The sequence below is a fragment of the Pongo pygmaeus genome, chromosome 2 (genome assembly GCF_028885625.2).
Source record: "Pongo pygmaeus isolate AG05252 chromosome 2, NHGRI_mPonPyg2-v2.0_pri, whole genome shotgun sequence".
NCBI lineage: Eukaryota > Metazoa > Chordata > Mammalia > Primates > Hominidae > Pongo > Pongo pygmaeus.
In genome coordinates, this window is record NC_085930.1 from 99,843,000 (window position 1) to 99,861,105 (window position 18,106).

The 18,106-nt window shown below is 41.0% G+C and overlaps 1 protein-coding gene across 4 annotated transcripts in view; it reads right to left on the reverse strand.

Annotated features, from left to right (window-relative positions):
- The window catches only part of CACNA1D (calcium voltage-gated channel subunit alpha1 D), a 330,171-nt gene that overhangs the window by 154,977 nt on the left and 157,088 nt on the right, over positions 1-18,106 (reverse strand). For all 4 annotated transcript variants that reach the window (XM_054483847.1, XM_054483848.2, XM_054483846.2 and 1 more), the window contains exons 4-5: positions 11,361-11,500; positions 1,970-2,112 (exon numbers count right to left, since the gene is read on the reverse strand). In XM_054483847.1, the coding sequence (XP_054339822.1) occupies positions 1,970-2,112; positions 11,361-11,500 (283 nt within the window). The remainder of the gene's footprint in view (positions 1-1,969; positions 2,113-11,360; positions 11,501-18,106) is intronic.

Sequence of the window (18,106 nt, forward strand, 5' to 3'; positions counted from 1 at the left end):
TTCCATACACACATGCACACAAAATTATGTCTTACAGAACAGTCTGGATTCTCTTTAGCAGGGACTAAACAATTCCAAGATAAGTGTAAACAGTCAAACATTCCTAGACATTTTTAACAACTTCAAGTACTAGAGAAGAAATCAGCAGGCCACGGCTGCCAACCAGCACTAGAAACAGCACATCTGACAACCTCTGATCCCTTCCTTCAAAAGCCTATTTGAGTTTGATGAGAGACTGGGATGTTCCCTACCTAGGTGGTTAAAAATATAAGCTCAAAAGTCGTCATACAAGACTCAGACTCACATTTTTCCCTGCTGACCTGGGGAAGAGTTACATACAAATCTCCCTATCAAATTTCAAACAGTGATGTCTGTTGGGGAAAGGAAGAAATACAGTTTAAAACTAATTCTCAATATCTAGGAGCACTGCACTAGTTTAGTAAAAACCTCATTAGCCAAGGAAGCAGACACAATGCTATGTGAGTTCTTGGATTTTTCACTGGCCAGAAGATCGCTCACACGCACACACGCACACACGCACACAGCCACAGCCCCCAAAGTCTTCACGCCACACATACCATAGACAGGCTGTCCTGTTATTTGCTCTTTGGGGGGAAAAGCTGTCGTGGTTACTTTGAAATTAGATTAAGCTATAACAACTAAATCTGGAAGAACATGTTTGCTCACTGAACTTCTCATTTAATCGTGTTACACTTAACAGAGCCAGTCATTTCCAAGGTATTTCTGTTTTTCTCAATTGATTCCACACAGTTCTGTGGTTTTGACTTGTGCTGATCTTTTTCAATGAAAATAAATGAACCATCTGGAAAAACAAGTACACATAAAACACCACTTCCTACATTTTAAAATGTTAAATTTGGAAATGTTTTTTTTTTTTTTCCAGAGGATTTTTGGTGCATTCTAAGTGCCAACAAATTTAATAAAAATTTCATGAAGAACTTCTAGAGAGGCAAAAAATGTGATCTGTGTTCTTCTGATGGCTTTATGAGTTGTGAAAAACAGGCACACCCTGCAATCCCATATTCTTGCTCAGAGGCACCAGCCCTCAGAAAGGTGTTAGGATTTCTACTCATGGAAGTCCCCAACACAGGAGTCCTATCAGGGGCAGAGCCCAGTGAGGCAACCCCAAATGCCTTATAGAAGGATAAGAGGCTGCAGCTGTTGGCCAGGGCACAAACAGGGCATCTATTCCAACTCAGGTATGATTTAACCTGGCCTGGGGGCCTGGAGCCAGAAGCACACTGGGGCCTGGCACTGAGTGGTATGGTAGGGCCTAACGGCTAAAACTCTCTCTCACTCACTGAGAGCCTCCGTGCTCCAGACATTCTGTTAGGGGCTCTCCCTCCATTATCTCATTCAGTTCTCACAACAGCCTTCAAGGCAGGTACTCCTGTGCCCTGTATCCAGGTAAGACAGGTGAAGCATTCATCCCTTCCCCCAGAGCTGGGTAGCACAGTTCCTGATAGTAGAGGATCTAATCAGAGTTTCCAGGAGTCCATCCCTCTGATGCTCCCCACTTGGGGGGAAAAAAAAAAGGCAGGCAGCTAAGTCCTCCAACACCCTCATCCACAAACCCGCCACTTTCAGAGGGGCAGGCCTGGGAGTGGAGGCGTGGATGGCAGCATGTTGCCAGAGAGGAAAAATAGACTGGAATTAAAGGCCTGAACCCAAGGTCTCACCCCAACACCTTGTCTTTCTGCAAGAGAAGATTCTCTCATCCACAAAATCAGAATGACAATAACTGCCACCTGTCCCCCTCTCAGGGCTGTCACGGGATCCAACGTGACAGTGCAAGCCAAAGTGTCCTGTCAACTGTGAAGGAGGCCATGGTCGTCTGCTGACCCCTGGCTGGCACAGAGCAACTCACCTGGAAGCACCAATGATTCTGAGACCCACCTGGAAGAAAAAACCAGCACACTCCTGACTCTAGGAAACAATAAGTGCTTACTGGGCACTCCTGACACTAGTCGAAGTGGTCGCAACACTCGAAAGGCACGGAGGGCTTTGACATCAAAGCCTCCAGATTTGCCGCTAGAGTGGTTCCCGCCTTCTGTTTCTTTGGTTAATTGTTCCAAAATTACACTAAACAATCTGAAATAAGAGAAAGAGAAAGAAATGTTAGAGTCTGTCACCTCAGGGAAGCAAAACAGGATGATAATTGTATTTATTTTTGAACAAGGGCTAATTCTGTGTGGCTGCCGCTTAAATAAAAGGAAGACAAAGACAAGAACTGGGCTGTGGAATTGGAATACAAACGACCCCATCTCCAAAATGACTGGGACAGGGATTAACCTCATCTGTGTTTAACGCAATGGAGCAACAGAGAGCAAGTCTGTTCCCAAAGAAGAGGGGACTCCCTGGAAACTCAATGATGACAAGTAGAACTGCTGCAAACTAAAATGACAACAGTCATCTTGGTGGCTACCATTCATGAGCACTCGCTATGTGCTAAGCACTGCACATACATTGTCACATTAATTCTCACAAAATGTTATGCAGCAGGAATTACGAACACCATGCTACACAGGAGAAAACAGACTCAATAGGAATAAGTAGCCTGCCCAAGGTCACACAACTAGCAGCAACACATGTAAACACAGGCATGTGGACCCCACTAGAACGCAGGTTCTGTAACAGCAAGGAGTTTTAGTCTGTTCTGCTCATTTGTGCATGTGGTCTGTTCTAGTCTAGTGCCTATTACAGTATCTGACACATAGGAAGTACTCCAAAAATATCTGATGAATCAATCAATGAATGACTTCAAAGTCTCACATCTTAATATGTTATATGTAGTCAGTGTAGTCACTAACACACACACCCCAACCTTCACCTTCATAGGGATATTTGGAGGATGTAAATCACAGACACTAAGGAGCTGTGCAAAGGCTAAAGGCAGTTACCTAAGGTAAGGTATTAATATCATCATTCTCTCTTTTGAAATGTGAATAATATTATACCTGGCAGCCACAATAAATTTTTTCCTAGTCTCAGAAGGTTCAGATAAATCTATTTTCAGGCAATCTGCTCATTTAACAATGACTTTTGCTCTTTGAAATAAATATGCTTTGGAATTATTGCTCGTTTTTCAGAGTAAGTATAAAATTTGCCCATTTCAAACAGCATCAACTCTGGCCAATCAGATTGTAGGAATGACTGGCCCAGCAACAAAGAAAAGGTGTCCAAAGTTTAATGAGCAGACAAAGCAGAAACTGCCCCCACTGGCATGCCTCTGGATAGCCAAGACACCAAGTCCATAAAACATAGGGTGGTCTGATTACAGCCCTGATTGGGTATAGTTGTGTAGTTCTGGGGCATTTATAGATCAGCCCTTTGTTTTAATAACAGTACAGCAATTAGCAACAAACCCAGCCAGGAGGGAAAACAAGCCCAGTCTCTACCTTTACAAAGCTTCAGATGGTGAACTCTCCCTAGTTATGACTGAGGAAATAGATCAAATTTATGACAAGCTTCTCTCTCTTCAGCATAGTTTTTAAAAGATTACTGTAAATCCCTGCAGCAAGGCTAAAGTGAAAAGTCTCTCCCCCAAGACAAATTCATAGCTTCAGAAAAACAAAGAAAAAGAAAGAAAGAAAACTTCAAATTCTTCTGAAATGTGCAAGCCACAGGAATTTTCATCCCAAAGGGTTAGCAAAGTAATTTATGCAGGTAGTGACTGAAGACTGCTTTCAAGTATCTGTGTTTTGCAACATATACGTCATGGTCCCTTTATTCCTTGTCCTTCAGCAATGTCCTTGAAAACACATGAAAAATGTCTTTCTCTAGTCACCAAAGAGGCCAAGTCAGAGAGAGAAGCAGGCTGTGCAGACAGTGCAGGGCTGCAAGGGGCCGGGGCTGGTTTCCACTCCTAAGAGTTATGAGATATTAGGAAAGTCCCTCTCCTTCTCTGGGCCTCAGTTCTCCTCTCTATAAAATGACAAAACTGGATTTAACGACTCGGAGAATGACCTTTCCACTCTAATATTCCGTGATTCTGTTCCTCACCACCATGCCTCTCAAAAAAAAAAGTGCCATGGGCCTGAAGAGATAAGGGTAGGATGAGAAAGGAGTAACTAACTCTAGGTTGTTATTAAAAGTTTACCCCAAGGTGGGAGAAAAAAGACAAGGAGCTGTCTAAACTGACTAAAGTCAGAAGCACCAGAATGAGGAGTCACGTTCTTCAAAAAAAGCTTAAGTAATAGAGCCTGAATGCTTGAAATATATCTTTATTGAAAATTTAGAGGCATGGGATAAAAGTTGGCTTAGATCAAACTTTTCTCTAAAGGAATAACTTCAGCTCTGGCAGACACACTGAGTCCTCTTGTGGTCACATTAACAGTTAACATTTTAGAAATATCAATTACTTTCTTAATGTCTTGGTTATTGGGAATCTTGACAAAAGCAATAGGTCACTGTTGACTTGGAATGGAAAAATCCATTGGATTGAGATACAGACTGCAGTTGGAAACTTTAGTGAGTAGGAATTTGATTCAAATGAAGACATCATAATTCTTCTTTTTCTTTTTAAAACCTTTCTTCCGTTCTTTGACTCCAATTTCGTGCATATTTTAGATAAAAAATAATCTGATGTTCTGAAGTTTTTCTTAGAGTCCAGTTCTACTTCAGTTTCCTACATTTTTTTTGCATTTTAAATCACTTTATATTGCAGTTTAATTTATCTATAATAAAACACACTCATTTAAAGTGTACGATGGGTTTTGAAAAATGCATAAGCCTAAGCAACAAACACCATGACCAAGATAGGGAAGATTTCAACATTTCAAATGATTCTCTTGTGCCCCTTTTGCACAGCCTTGTACAGAGCTTCCCTTGAAGCTCAGCCTTGGGTACCAAGTGATTGGCTGTTTATTGCTAGAGTTTTTTTTTTTTCTTTTTCTAGAACCCATATAAATGGAATCACATAGTATGTTCTCCTGGCTCATCTTCTTTTGCTCACCATAATGTTTTTGACACTCATCCACGTTGTTTTATCAGCAGTTCATTTCTTTTTGTTGTTCTGTAATGTCCCATTACATAAATACATCACAATGAGTTTATCCATTCACCCGTTGAGGTATATATGGGTTGCTTCCAGTTTTTCTCTATTACGAATAAAGTTTTTTTGTGGACATGTGTTTTCATTTTTCTTGGATAAATACCTAAGAGTAGAACTGGTAATATGGTCATATGGTAAGTCTATGTTTAACACTGTAAGAAATGGGCGCATTTTTTCCAAAGTGATTATACCATTTTCCATTTCTACAAGTGGTGTATGAGAGTTCCAGTTGTTCCATATTTTGGTTAAGACCTGGTATTTTCAGTCTTTTTACATTTAGTAATACTAGTGGGTATGCAGTACCGTCACTGTAGTTTTAATTTGCATTTCTCTAATTACTAACAATGTTGAGCATCTTTTCAGGTGTTTGTGGACGATTCACATATCTTCTTTTGTGAAGATCTGTTCAAATCTTTTACCTATTTGTTTATTGGGCTGTCTTCTTACTATTGGGTTGTAAGAGTTCTTTATGTATTCTGAATACAACTGTATGCATTGTGATTATTTTTCCCAATCTGTGCCTTGCTTTTTCATTGTCTTCACACTGTCTTTTGAAGAAAAGTTTTAAATTTTGATAAAGTCAACATTTTCAACTACTCTTTCATGGCTGGAGCTTTTTGTGTCCTGAGAAATCTCTGGCTACACTGAGGTCATAAAGATTTTATCCAATATTTTCTACTATAAATTTCATGGTTTTACACTGCTCAAAGAAATCAGAGATGACACAAACAAACGGAAAAACATACCACGCTCACAAATAGGAAGACTCAATATCAATTAATTAGCCATACTGCCCAAAGCAATTTACAGATTCAATGCTATTCCTATCAAACCACCAATGACATTCTTCACATAACTAGAAAAAAAAATTTTAAAATTCATATGGAACAAAAAACGAGCCTGGATGGCCAGGGCAATCCTAAGCAAAACAACAAAGCTGGAAGTGTCACACTACCTGACTTCAAATTATACTACAGGGCTACAGTAACCAAAACAGCATGGTGCTCATACAAAAACAGACACATAGACCAACAGAACATAGTAGAGAGCCCAGAAATAAGGCCACACACCTACGACCATCTGATCTTCGACAAAGGTGACAAAAACAAGCAATGGGGAAAGGACTCCCTATTCAATAAACCATGCTGGGATAACTGGCAAGCCATATGCACAAGATTGAAACTGGACCCCTTTCTTATACTATATATAAAAATCAACTCAAGATGGATTAAAGACTTAAGTGTAAAACCCAAAACTATAAAAAACCCTGGAAGACAACCTAGGCAATACCATTCTGGACATAGGAATGAGCAAGGATTTCATGACGAAGATGCCAAAAGCAATCACAACAAAAGCAAAACCTGACATATGGGCCTAATTAAACTTAAGAGCTTCTGCACAACAAAAGAAACAGGGTAAAAAGACAACCTACAGAATGAGAAAAAATATTGGCAAATTATGCATCTGACAAAGGTCTAATATCCAACATCTGTAAGGAACTCAAACAACTTCCCAAGAAAAAAAGAAAAATCCCATTAAAAAGTCAGCAAAGGACATGAAGACATACTATTCAAAAGACATACATGTGGTCAAAAAGCATATTTTAAAAAGTTCATATTACTGATGGTTAGAGAAGTGCAAATCAAAACCACGAGATACCATTTCACACCAGTTAAAATGGCTACTCTTAAAAAGTCAAAAAATAACAGATGCTGGAGAGGTTGCAGAGAAAAGGGAATGCTTATACACTGTTGGTGGGAGTATAAATTAGCAGTGTATCAATTTCCACAAAGAAATTGTGGAAAGCAGTGTATCAGTTCCTCAAAGAGCTAACAACAGAACTACCATTTGACCCAGAAATCCCATTACTGGGTACACACCCAGAGAAAAATAAACCATTCTACCATAAAGACACATGCATGTGAATGTTCATTGTGGCACTATTCACAATAGCAAAGACATGGAATCAACCTACATGCCCATCAATACAGACTGGATAAAGAAAATGTGATACACATACACCAAGGAATACTATGCAGTCATAAAAAAGAACAAGATCATTTCTTTTGTGGGCACATGGATGGAGCTGGAGGCCATTATCCTTAGCAAACTAACACAGGAAAAAAAAACCAAATACCACACGTACTCACTTATAAGTAGGAGCTAAATGATGAGAGCACATGGACACAAAGAAAGGCCATTATCCTTTCTTTGTGACAATGATTTTAATAAGGATTTACCTAGGTTTAAATCTAGCAACTTGCCATTTGTTTTCTATTTGTCCTGTCCTTTGTTCCTTTTTTCTTCTTCCTTGCCTGTTTTGGATTTAGATTTTTTAAAATTCCATTTAATCTCTACAATAGGCTTATTAGATATACCTGGGATTTTCTTTTTTAGTGGCTTCTCTAAGGCAAGTGTCAGTAAACATTTTCTATAAAATGCCAAATAGTAAATATTTTAGAATCTGCAGGCCATAGGGTTTGTCACAATTACCCAACTTTGCCATTATAACACCAAATAGCCATAGACATGACTGAATGTGGCTGAATTACAATGAAACTTTATTTGCCAAAGCAGGCAATAAATGAAATACTTTGTCAATGGTGGGGGAAAAAAAGGCTCAAACTAGATTTGGTCTACAGGTTGTAGCTCACCAATCCATACTCTAGGGTTTACAATACACATCTTAAAGGTATCACAGTCTATCTTCAGATAATATTTAATCATTCCAACTACTGTATAAGTACATGACAAGACCGTATGACTATTTCTCTGTTCCTATTCTTCATGCTACCATTGTCATGTACTTTATTTCTATAGAAGCTATAGACACCACAATACATTGTTATTATTTTTGCTTTAAATAATTACCTTTAAAGAAATTTTTTAATGAGGGGAAAAATATCTGTATATGTACCCACGTATTTACCCTTTCTGGCACTCTTCATTCTTTTTGTGTAGAGCCACTTTCTGGCACTCTTCATTTCTTTCTGTGTAGATCCGCTTTTCTACCTCGTGTCATTTTCCTTCAGCCCTGAGGAACTGTCTTTAACACTGATTGAGGTACAGGTCTATTAGTCATGAATTCTGAAACTCTAGAATGTCTGAAAAAATTTTTATTTTGACTTTTACTCTGAAAGATATTTTACTGAGTGAGAATCCTAGGTTGACATTTTCCCCCAGTACTTTAAAGATGTCTCTCTATTGTCTTCTGGCTTGCATAGTTGTTGACAAACAGTCTGAGATTTTCTTTTCTCTGTTTTAAGGTTTTCTCCTTATCTTTGGTTTTTAACAATTTGATTACAATTATCATGTGCCTTGATGTGGCTTTTTTCATGTTTATCTTGCTCAGGCTTTGCTGAGCTTCTTGTGAGTTTAATTTTTCATCACATTTGGAAAATCTGGAGCTGTTTCTTCAAATATTTTTTTTCTGTCTCCTCTTTCTCTCCTCTCCTTCTGAGACTCCAAATATATATATGTTAGACCACTTGTTATTTCCCCACAGGCCACAGAGGTGGTATTCATTTTCTCCTCAATCATTATTCTTCATGTTATTGCTATATGTTCAAATTCCCTGATATTTTTTCCTTCTATAGTGTCTAAGCTGAGGTTAAGCCAATCCAGAGAATTTTTCATTTTGGATATATTTTTCATCTCTTAAAGTCCCATTTTTTTTTATATTGTCCCATCTTTCCTTACTATAATCAGGTATCCCTTTAAGTCCATAAATTTATAATAGTAGTTTTTAAAGCTTTGTGAAGTCCTTCTCTAATTCCATTACCTCTGTCATTTCAGGATCTGTTTCTACTGATGGAGTTTCCTCCTGATTATGGGTCACATTTCTTCATATGTTCAGTGTCTGGATTTTGTTGTCTTCCTTTAAAGAATGTAGAGTTATGTTCTGGCAGGTAGTTCAGTTAGCATATCAGTTTGCTTTTTTTTTTTAAATGGAGTCTCACTCTGTCACCCAGGTTGGAGTGCAGTGGCACGATTTCAGCTCACAGCAACCTCTGCCTCCCAGGTTCAAGTGATTCTCTTGCCTCAGCCTCCCATGTAGCCGGGTTACAGGCATGCACTACCACACCCAGATAATATTTGCATTTTTAGTAGAGAGGGGGTTTCACCATGTTGGCCATGCTGGTCTTGAACTCCCGACCTCAGGTGATCCACCCACCTTGGCCTCCCAAAGTGTTGGGACTATAGGCATGAGCCACCATGCCCAGCCTAGTTTGCTTCTTTTCAGACTCCTTTTCAAACACTGTAAGCAAGGATTTCAGGTAGTCTCTGTACTCTAGAGCAGCGATTGGCAAACCTTTTCTGTAAAAGGCCAGATAGTAAATATTTAAATATTTTAGGTTTTGTGGACCTAAACTACTCAAACTGAACTATGTAAACAAATGAGTGTGGCCATGTTACAATAAAACTTTATTTATAAAAATAGGTGGCAGGCTAGATGGGCTAGAACTTAGCCCATTGGCCACAGTTTGCCAGCCCCTGCTCTAGAGCCAGTTTAGCACTACTACCAATGGCCCTGTGGGGTCTCTACGGACAGTCCAGGGTGTTCAATGAGGTCTTTCCACCCTAATTAGTCAGAATTTGAATGCCTTCCAGTCCTTTGTGAGCCCTGGTTATTATTCATTTTATAGCTCCCTGATCTTTCTCTTTTCCCTAGTAGTGGTCTTTCCTGGCCTCATGGACTCGCAACTCCATGTAGTACGTGTAGCTTAGCCCTCAGCCAAAACTGAAGAGTACTCTAAGGCATATTTATGAAGCTCTTTCTCTAAATAGCTCCCTCCCCTCCCCTATTCTGCCTCCCCAAACTCTTGTCTCTGTCTCCTTAACTCAATAAGACCACCATGCTCCACTTGGTTCCCTGTCCTTGTGCTGTGCTGTAGTGTGAAAAATGTCTCCAGGCAGAAATATGAGGTGATCATAGCACGGTGACGAAAGAAATGGGGCTAAGCATCTCCATTCCTAGCTGAACAAAAAGTCCAGTGGCAGAAGAGGCACAGCCAGATTATCCCAGAACCAACATACCTGCAAGACTCCCGCTTGCCATTCCTTGACAGTCCACCAAATACAGTAAGATACGGCACATATCTGCTACCTGTTCATTTTGGTGCACTTCTTTTGCAGTGATGCCTTAAATGCCAATGTATTGTGGGGGGGTTTTGAAAAGCTAACTTATTTCCCACAAGTCTAATTGTCCCACTGGGCAATTAGGATCTCATATTAACTTCCTAGGTTGAAAGGACCTAGGAAGGCCCACAACCAATTCCACTCTCCCAATACCCAGCAGAATTAGTCTCCAATGAAAAGGCAAAAGATTCATGATAAAAGCATAATCCACGAGAAAAATCACCTTGCTTAACTGCAAAAGGCAGTTCACTGAAGTCATGAAGATGAAAACAGAGAGGCTATTTAAAAACCTCTCTTTACAGAAACATAATTTTAGGAGCAACTCACTTTACAGCTAGCATAACTAAGACTGGGAAAAAGGATATATCTTATCTTCCTACATGGGTATTTGGTCCAAAGACACAGCATTCCTGTAACATGGATTCATTTTTCTCTTCCTGGCAACATTTCCAGGTGTGGAAGGACTAAAATAACACAGGCCACTATTTTTTATTTTAACATTCTCCTTTAACTAAAACTACTGATGTCTTCTTCCTGCAACAGGATTTTGGTGGAACACCTGCTTCTCTGCATTTTCTAGCTTATTTCATTTTATGCCAGATACATGACATTATCCAGACACTTGTTTCATTATTTAAAATGGAACAGTAGTATGCCAGAGTTTCTCCCACAAGTCAGCAAAAAAAAAAAAAAAAAGAAAGAAAATTAATAGCTTTGCTCAAGGGATGTAAAATAGCAGAGTACCTTACTGCTATGAAGGTTTTATTACTTTTTACTTTTTTTAACTTAACATTTGGCACTATTAAAAGCTCTACTCATTTGACTCTAATCACCAACAGGGTTAGTCTATTTCTGGAGATCCAAGACCCTGTTAGGTAAAGCCTCTCATATTAGGAACTTAGACTCCCTTCTATAACATGTTACAAAAATGGGAGTAAAAATGAGAGAATTTCAAACTAGTCTCTGCCCAGAGACTGACAGCAGCATCACCAGCCTTAAAAGAACTCCTGAGAGGTTCCGGTGCAACAGCTGGCATAAAATAGCAACCACATTCCCTAAAAAGACTGTTTTGTTACCGTCCCCCCCCCCCCAAACCTCCACCTCCCATTTTCCAAATCAACATTTCCCCAAAGTAAAAGAGACTTACCCTACTATTACTATAACAAAATCCAGTAAATTCCATCCATTCCTAACATAAGCATTAGGATGTAGCAATAATCCATAAGCTATAATCTTCAAAAATGTCTCAACTGTAAAAATAATCAGGAAGGCATATTCTACTTTTTCCTGTGAAGAAAAACAAAGAAACATACCAAAAAAGTAGGGGCAGGGGAGGAAGAGGAGACAGAAAAAGGAACAGAGATTAGAATCAACATCTCAGACATATAAGCATTTTCCTCCAAGCAAAGTTTCATTATGAGAAATGGAACAATTACACTGCCCCTGGGCCAGGAAGGCATTTACATTCTAACACTGAATTTCTCATAAGCAACTACGTGTGCAACACTTTTCGTTCCAGGCTGCATGACTGCATTTTGCCAACTGCCCCAACGCGTGTGTGATGAGTCTGCCTAGGACATAAGGGGCATGTTTGTTATTTGCACACATTTGCAAAACGCAGCATGCTTTCCTCCTGAGGTTGCCAAATCAGGCCCAGAAAAGCACAAGGGTACAACAAAGATTCCAATGGTGTCTTTGAACAGAAGAAATTCATCCTCTGGAAGAAATGAAGATGCATCTGTTTTGACCCTCTTGGGTTTATGTCTGAGTTCGAAGTCACAGTCAGCTTTTTCACTGAGTAGCAAGATAACCTTGGGCAAGTCCTTCCCCTCCTCTGGGCATAAGTTTCTGCATCCACACAATAAAGGAAGTGAATTCAGGATGGCAAACACCCTGCCTGCTTATTGGCATGCCGCCTCTCCCGGCTGAACTTGTAACAGGTCACTATGCGCTTTCCCAGGAAACCTAGGCAGAGCCTTTGACCTTTCCTCTAGTATCCGTCCCAGCAGCCATGCCCGTCTGACTACCACAGACCTCACAGGTGCTGCTCACGAGCTAAACGACTCTTAGAACCTTTCCAGTTCCAACCCATGCAACTCCATGAGCTGTGGAAAACATATCAATCAGCAAGTCTAAAAACTTTGACTCCTTCCTCTTTTATAAATGTTTTCTTTATACAGCTTCAGTTTCAATAGAAACATGGACCAACAGAGATGTGTGTAATTAACTTTGCAAGAGGCATTCCCCGGCATGAAGCTACTTAAATAACAAAGTATCATCAGCAACTGTAACTTTCCAATATGAACTATAGAGTCCTATACTAATATGAGTGGGACCCGAAAGTTACCAATACCTTAGAGAAATGGAGGTCATGAAATTCACTCATTAAAATGCCTAGTGCAAGAGGTCAAAATAAAATAGTCTCAGGAAACACTTACGTGAACACCACTTCTGAATGACAGGCACTGTACCAGGAGCCAGAAAAATGTCCCCACTATGGTACCTGTCATTCAGTCTGTTGGTGTGGGGGAGGTGTGTGGAGGGGGAAGTTTTGAATGTATACACAGAGAATTTCTCAAGAGTCACAAAAGTAGTAACTGACAAGAGCGATTCTGTATCTTCAGCCCTCCCATCAGGCCACCCTCCTCCTTTTCACAACGGATTCCAGGGGGAAAAAAAGCACTTTGCTATATGTTATCACTATTATAGACTTATTTTTATGCAATAGGCAAATGTGTATTTGAAAATAAATTTTATGTTTCTGAAGAGAATACTTTTTATTCAGAAACATTTTTAAAAACACAAGTTTTAGGATGATTCCCATAAGCCTGACGCTTTGAGGAACCGTCACCTATTAAATGTTTGCTTGCAGTATCCCCAACACCCTTGTGCATTAAAGAGCCTTGCCTGTGCTGCCCCTGGGCTCCGGCTGTCTGCTGCCAGAATGGCTGCCCCTCTGTCACCGGCCGTGCCAGGCAGAACATCCCTTTGTCATGCCACAGGTATCCTCCCTCTTGACCACCATGCAGCCATGGCCATGCATCCCAGCCTTTGCCCCCATTCTCCACTCTTCACTGGTCATATAACAGGGTTTCCTTCCAAGGACAGGGCTGTTTTGGTTCCTGTCATTTCTAAACACTTGCCCTCCAAAGCTCCCTTTGCTCCTCAGAACACCATTGTAACAGTCTAGTGAACAAATTGTGTGTGTGTGTGTTTGTGTTTTTTTGAGAGTTAGCCAGCATCAGTGTGTTTATAATTTAATTTAGAAAGCCTAGCTCATCTCCAACCTCTATACTCATGCCCCCTCTAGACCCTCAGACCAGTCCTATTCTCAGCCAGGCTCATCCCATGCCCCCATGCCTTCTTCCCCCACGCCCTTCACACAGCTACATGAGATGCCACGCTCAGAGCTACAAGGATGCCCCTCCTTGCTTACTGTCCAGATTCCCTGTTGCCCCATTCCCTGCCATATCCCCCAGAGGAGTGCTCGCTTGGGAGGCATGCGAGGCGTGGCTGTTGGAGGAACGATCGCACACTCATGCCACTGTGGTATTCTGAGGAGCAGGGACCAGCGTTGCCACTGGATAGAGGGAAAGATACAGGAAGGCCTCAATGAAGCCATAACATTAACTCTGAAAGCGCAAAGAAAGAGGAACTCTGTTACTTTAACCAGAGGCAAAAATCCCTGAAAATGCCAACCCACTGTGCTCACATCAGATCCTGACCACCAAAGGCAGATTGTCAATATGTTTGAGACTTAAGAGTTCTAAGGGAACCAGAGAAGCTAAAAACAGAACACTGATTTTACAATTCATCCCTTTTTATCCTTGCTGCTTTATTTACTAGGCCAGAGAGAAAAAAAAAGCTTTTGCTGCCATCAATATTCATAGCAGTTACATACCGACGTCAAGACAGCACACTATACTTCAGAGCAGAAAAACAAGGCAGAGAACAGACAGTACACCTCCCAAACAAAGCTTGTTTTTCCTCTCTGACTTTTATTTAAAAGAAATTTTGCCACAATAACACAAGGGTCATTAGTATAAATGAACTGTTTAACGTTCTTTTTCCTTCTCCTTTGCCCTCTCCCTGCTTTTTAAAGAATTTGGTTTCTCTTTCCAAAATCCTTAGTGAACTATTTGATGGGATTCTTTATAAGAAATACAAACTTCCTTTAATGCAATTCTTTATTACAGAGATTCCACCATGATGCCAACTGAACAATCGCAGCCTGGAGAGCAGGCAGACCAGTTTGTCTAGAAGCCAGTGTCGTCCCCGTCCTCAATCCTGCCACTAAAAAGGAATCCTATGAAACAGGTATACCTCCACATTCAACAAATGAAGTATTATTTTTAAATCTTGCAAAACGTCGTTCAGGAGAAGTGGGATAATTATTTGCTTTACAAAAGGATTGTTCATTTGAGAAAAGAATGTTGAATTAACAATTTGAAAAGGAAGCCAACAAGAAAGTCAGGTTCCTAACAGGCAAGGTGGGACTGTGGGCCCAGCCAAAGCAGCTGGGTGAGAGGTGACACAGAGAAGACACTGAGGTCTGTGGCCATGATTGATGGAAGCACAGAGGAAGAAGCACTGTCAAGGATGAAAGACTGGGATGGCGGAAGAAGGGGCCAGCAGGAACCCTCTAGAACCAGACATGAAATGAGGTGTCCCTGGTATAAAAGGCCTGAGCAGGAGCTGTACCTTAACAGCCCTTCCCCAGGTAAAGGGAAAGAGTAAATGATTCTTGCATCTCATCCCCCTCCGTGTGCCAGGCAGAGTCACACCTGTGGCACTCAGTCACCCACCAGCAGGTATTTCTTCTCCCTGGCAGGAGATCCTGAGTGGGCAGGGCCAGTCAAACCTTCCTTTAGAAAACAACGTCCAGAAACTACCCTATATATGGACGGATGTCCCCCTACTCCCTCCCCCCGCCCCGCCCACGAGAACTCAAGCCACTAGAGAAACAGAGGCTGAAATCTAATTCTAAAACCTGATGTGTCTTCTTTAAACAGTGAAATTTCACCAACAGGAGAGGATCTAAATCAGTAGTCTCTAAACCAGTTAATAATCTCCAAACCAGTTAATGCTATACAGAATCTTGAGAAACAGAAACTGTCAACTAGCAGGAGGCGGGAGATGCCAAAATCCTTCATTAGACTTGGTACTTTCCTTTCCTATTTTAAGAATCCTCTTATTAGTGTTGTGGCATGAATGCTTGTCCATCTGTCTATCCATCTATCCCCGAGCACCTGCATCCTCCTCAGCAAAGCCAGAACCCTGTCCTCACAGAGCTCCCAAGCTGCTGTCAAAAGGTGAACAGAGGCTTGATGCAGCCAGGTAAGAGTCACTTCTCTGTTTTGCTCTTCCACCCATGTGGCCCAAGGCTTTGGGAAGGCTTTCTGGCTTATACTCTGCCAGAAGTCCCCCTCTCCCACTGACACCTTCCATTCCTTCTGTGCCCTGCAGTCCTGGATTCTCTATTGAAAGGGGCCCTCTCTTTGTGTCTTTAACTGTAGCATCAGACATATGTAAGGTACTCATAGGTGCTACTAGAAAGCAGAGAAGAAAAAAACCGGAAGGAATAAAGCTATAGATCTAGACATGTAGAGACTATTACAGCATGAGGTTTTATGATCCTAGCATATGTATTTAAAAAACAAAAACAAAAAACAGGATACGTATGTATGTTCTAAGTTACCATAAACCCTTTTTAGAACAAGCCTGAAATAAAGAGTCAAACTGCTAGGACAACAGCTGATCTCAACATCTCACGTGGCCTCCCCTGCTATATCCCAACCTGCAGCTTCTTGGTTAAGGACCTCATCCTTTCATCCTTGTCTAGATTCCTCTTCTAACTTTCCCAGCTCTCCTCTGTCAGCGCGCTTCACCCCAAGTCATGGGCCAACCTGCTCCCTCTCACACATGCCAGCCGCCTCCCCACCTCCATGTCTTCGCCCTCCCTGCTTTATCCACCGAGAGTGCCTGCCCCATGGACATGAACTTCCCTCTTTAGATGAATGAGCATAGAGCTCTGCGATACAGGGCCAAAAACGCACCCAGCGGGGTTGAACGCAAGGAACACAGGGCCTGGAGCCATAGATCTGATTTCTGCTAGTCCCAACTCAGCCACTGATTCATGCTGTGGCCCTGGGCCACGGTGGAACCATTCCACATCCTGTTCCCTTCTTTCTAAAACAGTCTCCCCATCCCTCTTTCTCATCAGACTAGGCTCTGCTTGCCCTTCAAGGCTCAGCTTAAATGACACTTCCTCAGCAAAACCTTTACTGACCTCCCAGACAAAATTAGAGCCTGCTGTTACATGCTGTCAAAGCCCATTATACTTTTTCACAGCCCTAATTCACAACAGAAATTTAAATTTTAAAAAATTACCCTTTAACAGAAAGCCAAGAAATAAATCCAGGCATTTATGGTCAACTGATCTTTGACAGAGGTGCCAAGAATACAGAGTGGGGAAAGGACAGTCTCGTCAATAACGGGTATGGTAAAACTGGACATCCACACGCAGAGGAATGAAATCAGACCCTTATCTCACCCCACATACAAAAATCAGCTCAAAATGGACCGAAGACTTAAACATTAAGACCTAAAACAGTGAAAGTACTACAGGAAAACACAGAGTAAAAGCTTCCTGACATTAGTCAGGGCAAAGATTTTTGAGATATGAGTCTGTAAGCACAGGCAACATAAGCAAAAATAAACATATGGGACTGCATCAAACTAAAACGCTTACACACAACTAAGGGAAAACCATCAGAATAAAGAGACAACCTATGAAATGGGAGAAAATATTTTTAAACCATTCATCTGATAAAGGGTTAATATCAAAAATAGATAAGGAACTCAAACAACTCAATAGCAAGAAAACAACCTCATTTTAAAATGGGCAAAGGACCTGAATGGACATTTCTCAAAAGAAGACATACAAATAGCCAAAAGATACATGAAAAAGTGCTCAACATCACTAATCGTCAAGGAAATATAAATTAAAACCACATGGCTCACACCTGTAATCCCAGCACTTTGGGAGGCTGAGGCAGGCGGATCACGAGGTCAGGAGATTGAGACCATCCTGGCTAACATGGTGAAACCCCGTCTCTACTAAAAATACAAAAAATTAGCCGGGCGTGGTGGCGGGTGCCTGTAGTCCCAGCTACTGGGGAGGCTGAGGCAGGAGAATGGCGTCAACCTGGGAGGCAGAGCTTGCAGTGAGTGGAGAGCCCACCACTGCACTCCAGCCTGGGCAACAGAGCAAGACTCCGTCTCAAAAAAAAAAAAAAAAAAAAAAAAGCAAACCACAATGAGCCATCACCTCACATTCATTAGAATGGCTGTTGTCGAAAAGACAAGTGATAAGTGTTGGCAAAGATATGGAGAAGAGGGAAGCTTTGTACATTGTTGACAGGAGTGTAAATTAGTACTGCCACTATGGAAAACAGTTATAGAGGGTCCTCAAAAAATTAAGAGTGAAACTACCATATAATGCAGTGATCCCACTTCTGGGAATGTATATACAAAGGAAATGAAATCAGTATGTCAAAGAATTGTCTGCCACGCCCATGTTCTTCATAACATTGTTCACCATAGCTAAGACATGGAATTAACCTCCATGTTCATCAATGGATGAATGGGTAAAGAAAATGTGGTATAGATACACAATGAAATACTATTTAGCCTTTAAAAAGAAGGAAATCCTGTCATTTGCAATAACATGGGTGAACCTAGAGGACACTATGCTAAGCTAAATAAGCCAGGCACAGAAAGGCAAATACTGCATGATCTCACTTATATGAAGAGTCTAAAAATATTGAACTCACAGAAGCAGAGAGAAGAATGATGATTACCAGAGGTGGGGGTCAGGGAGATTGGGGAGAT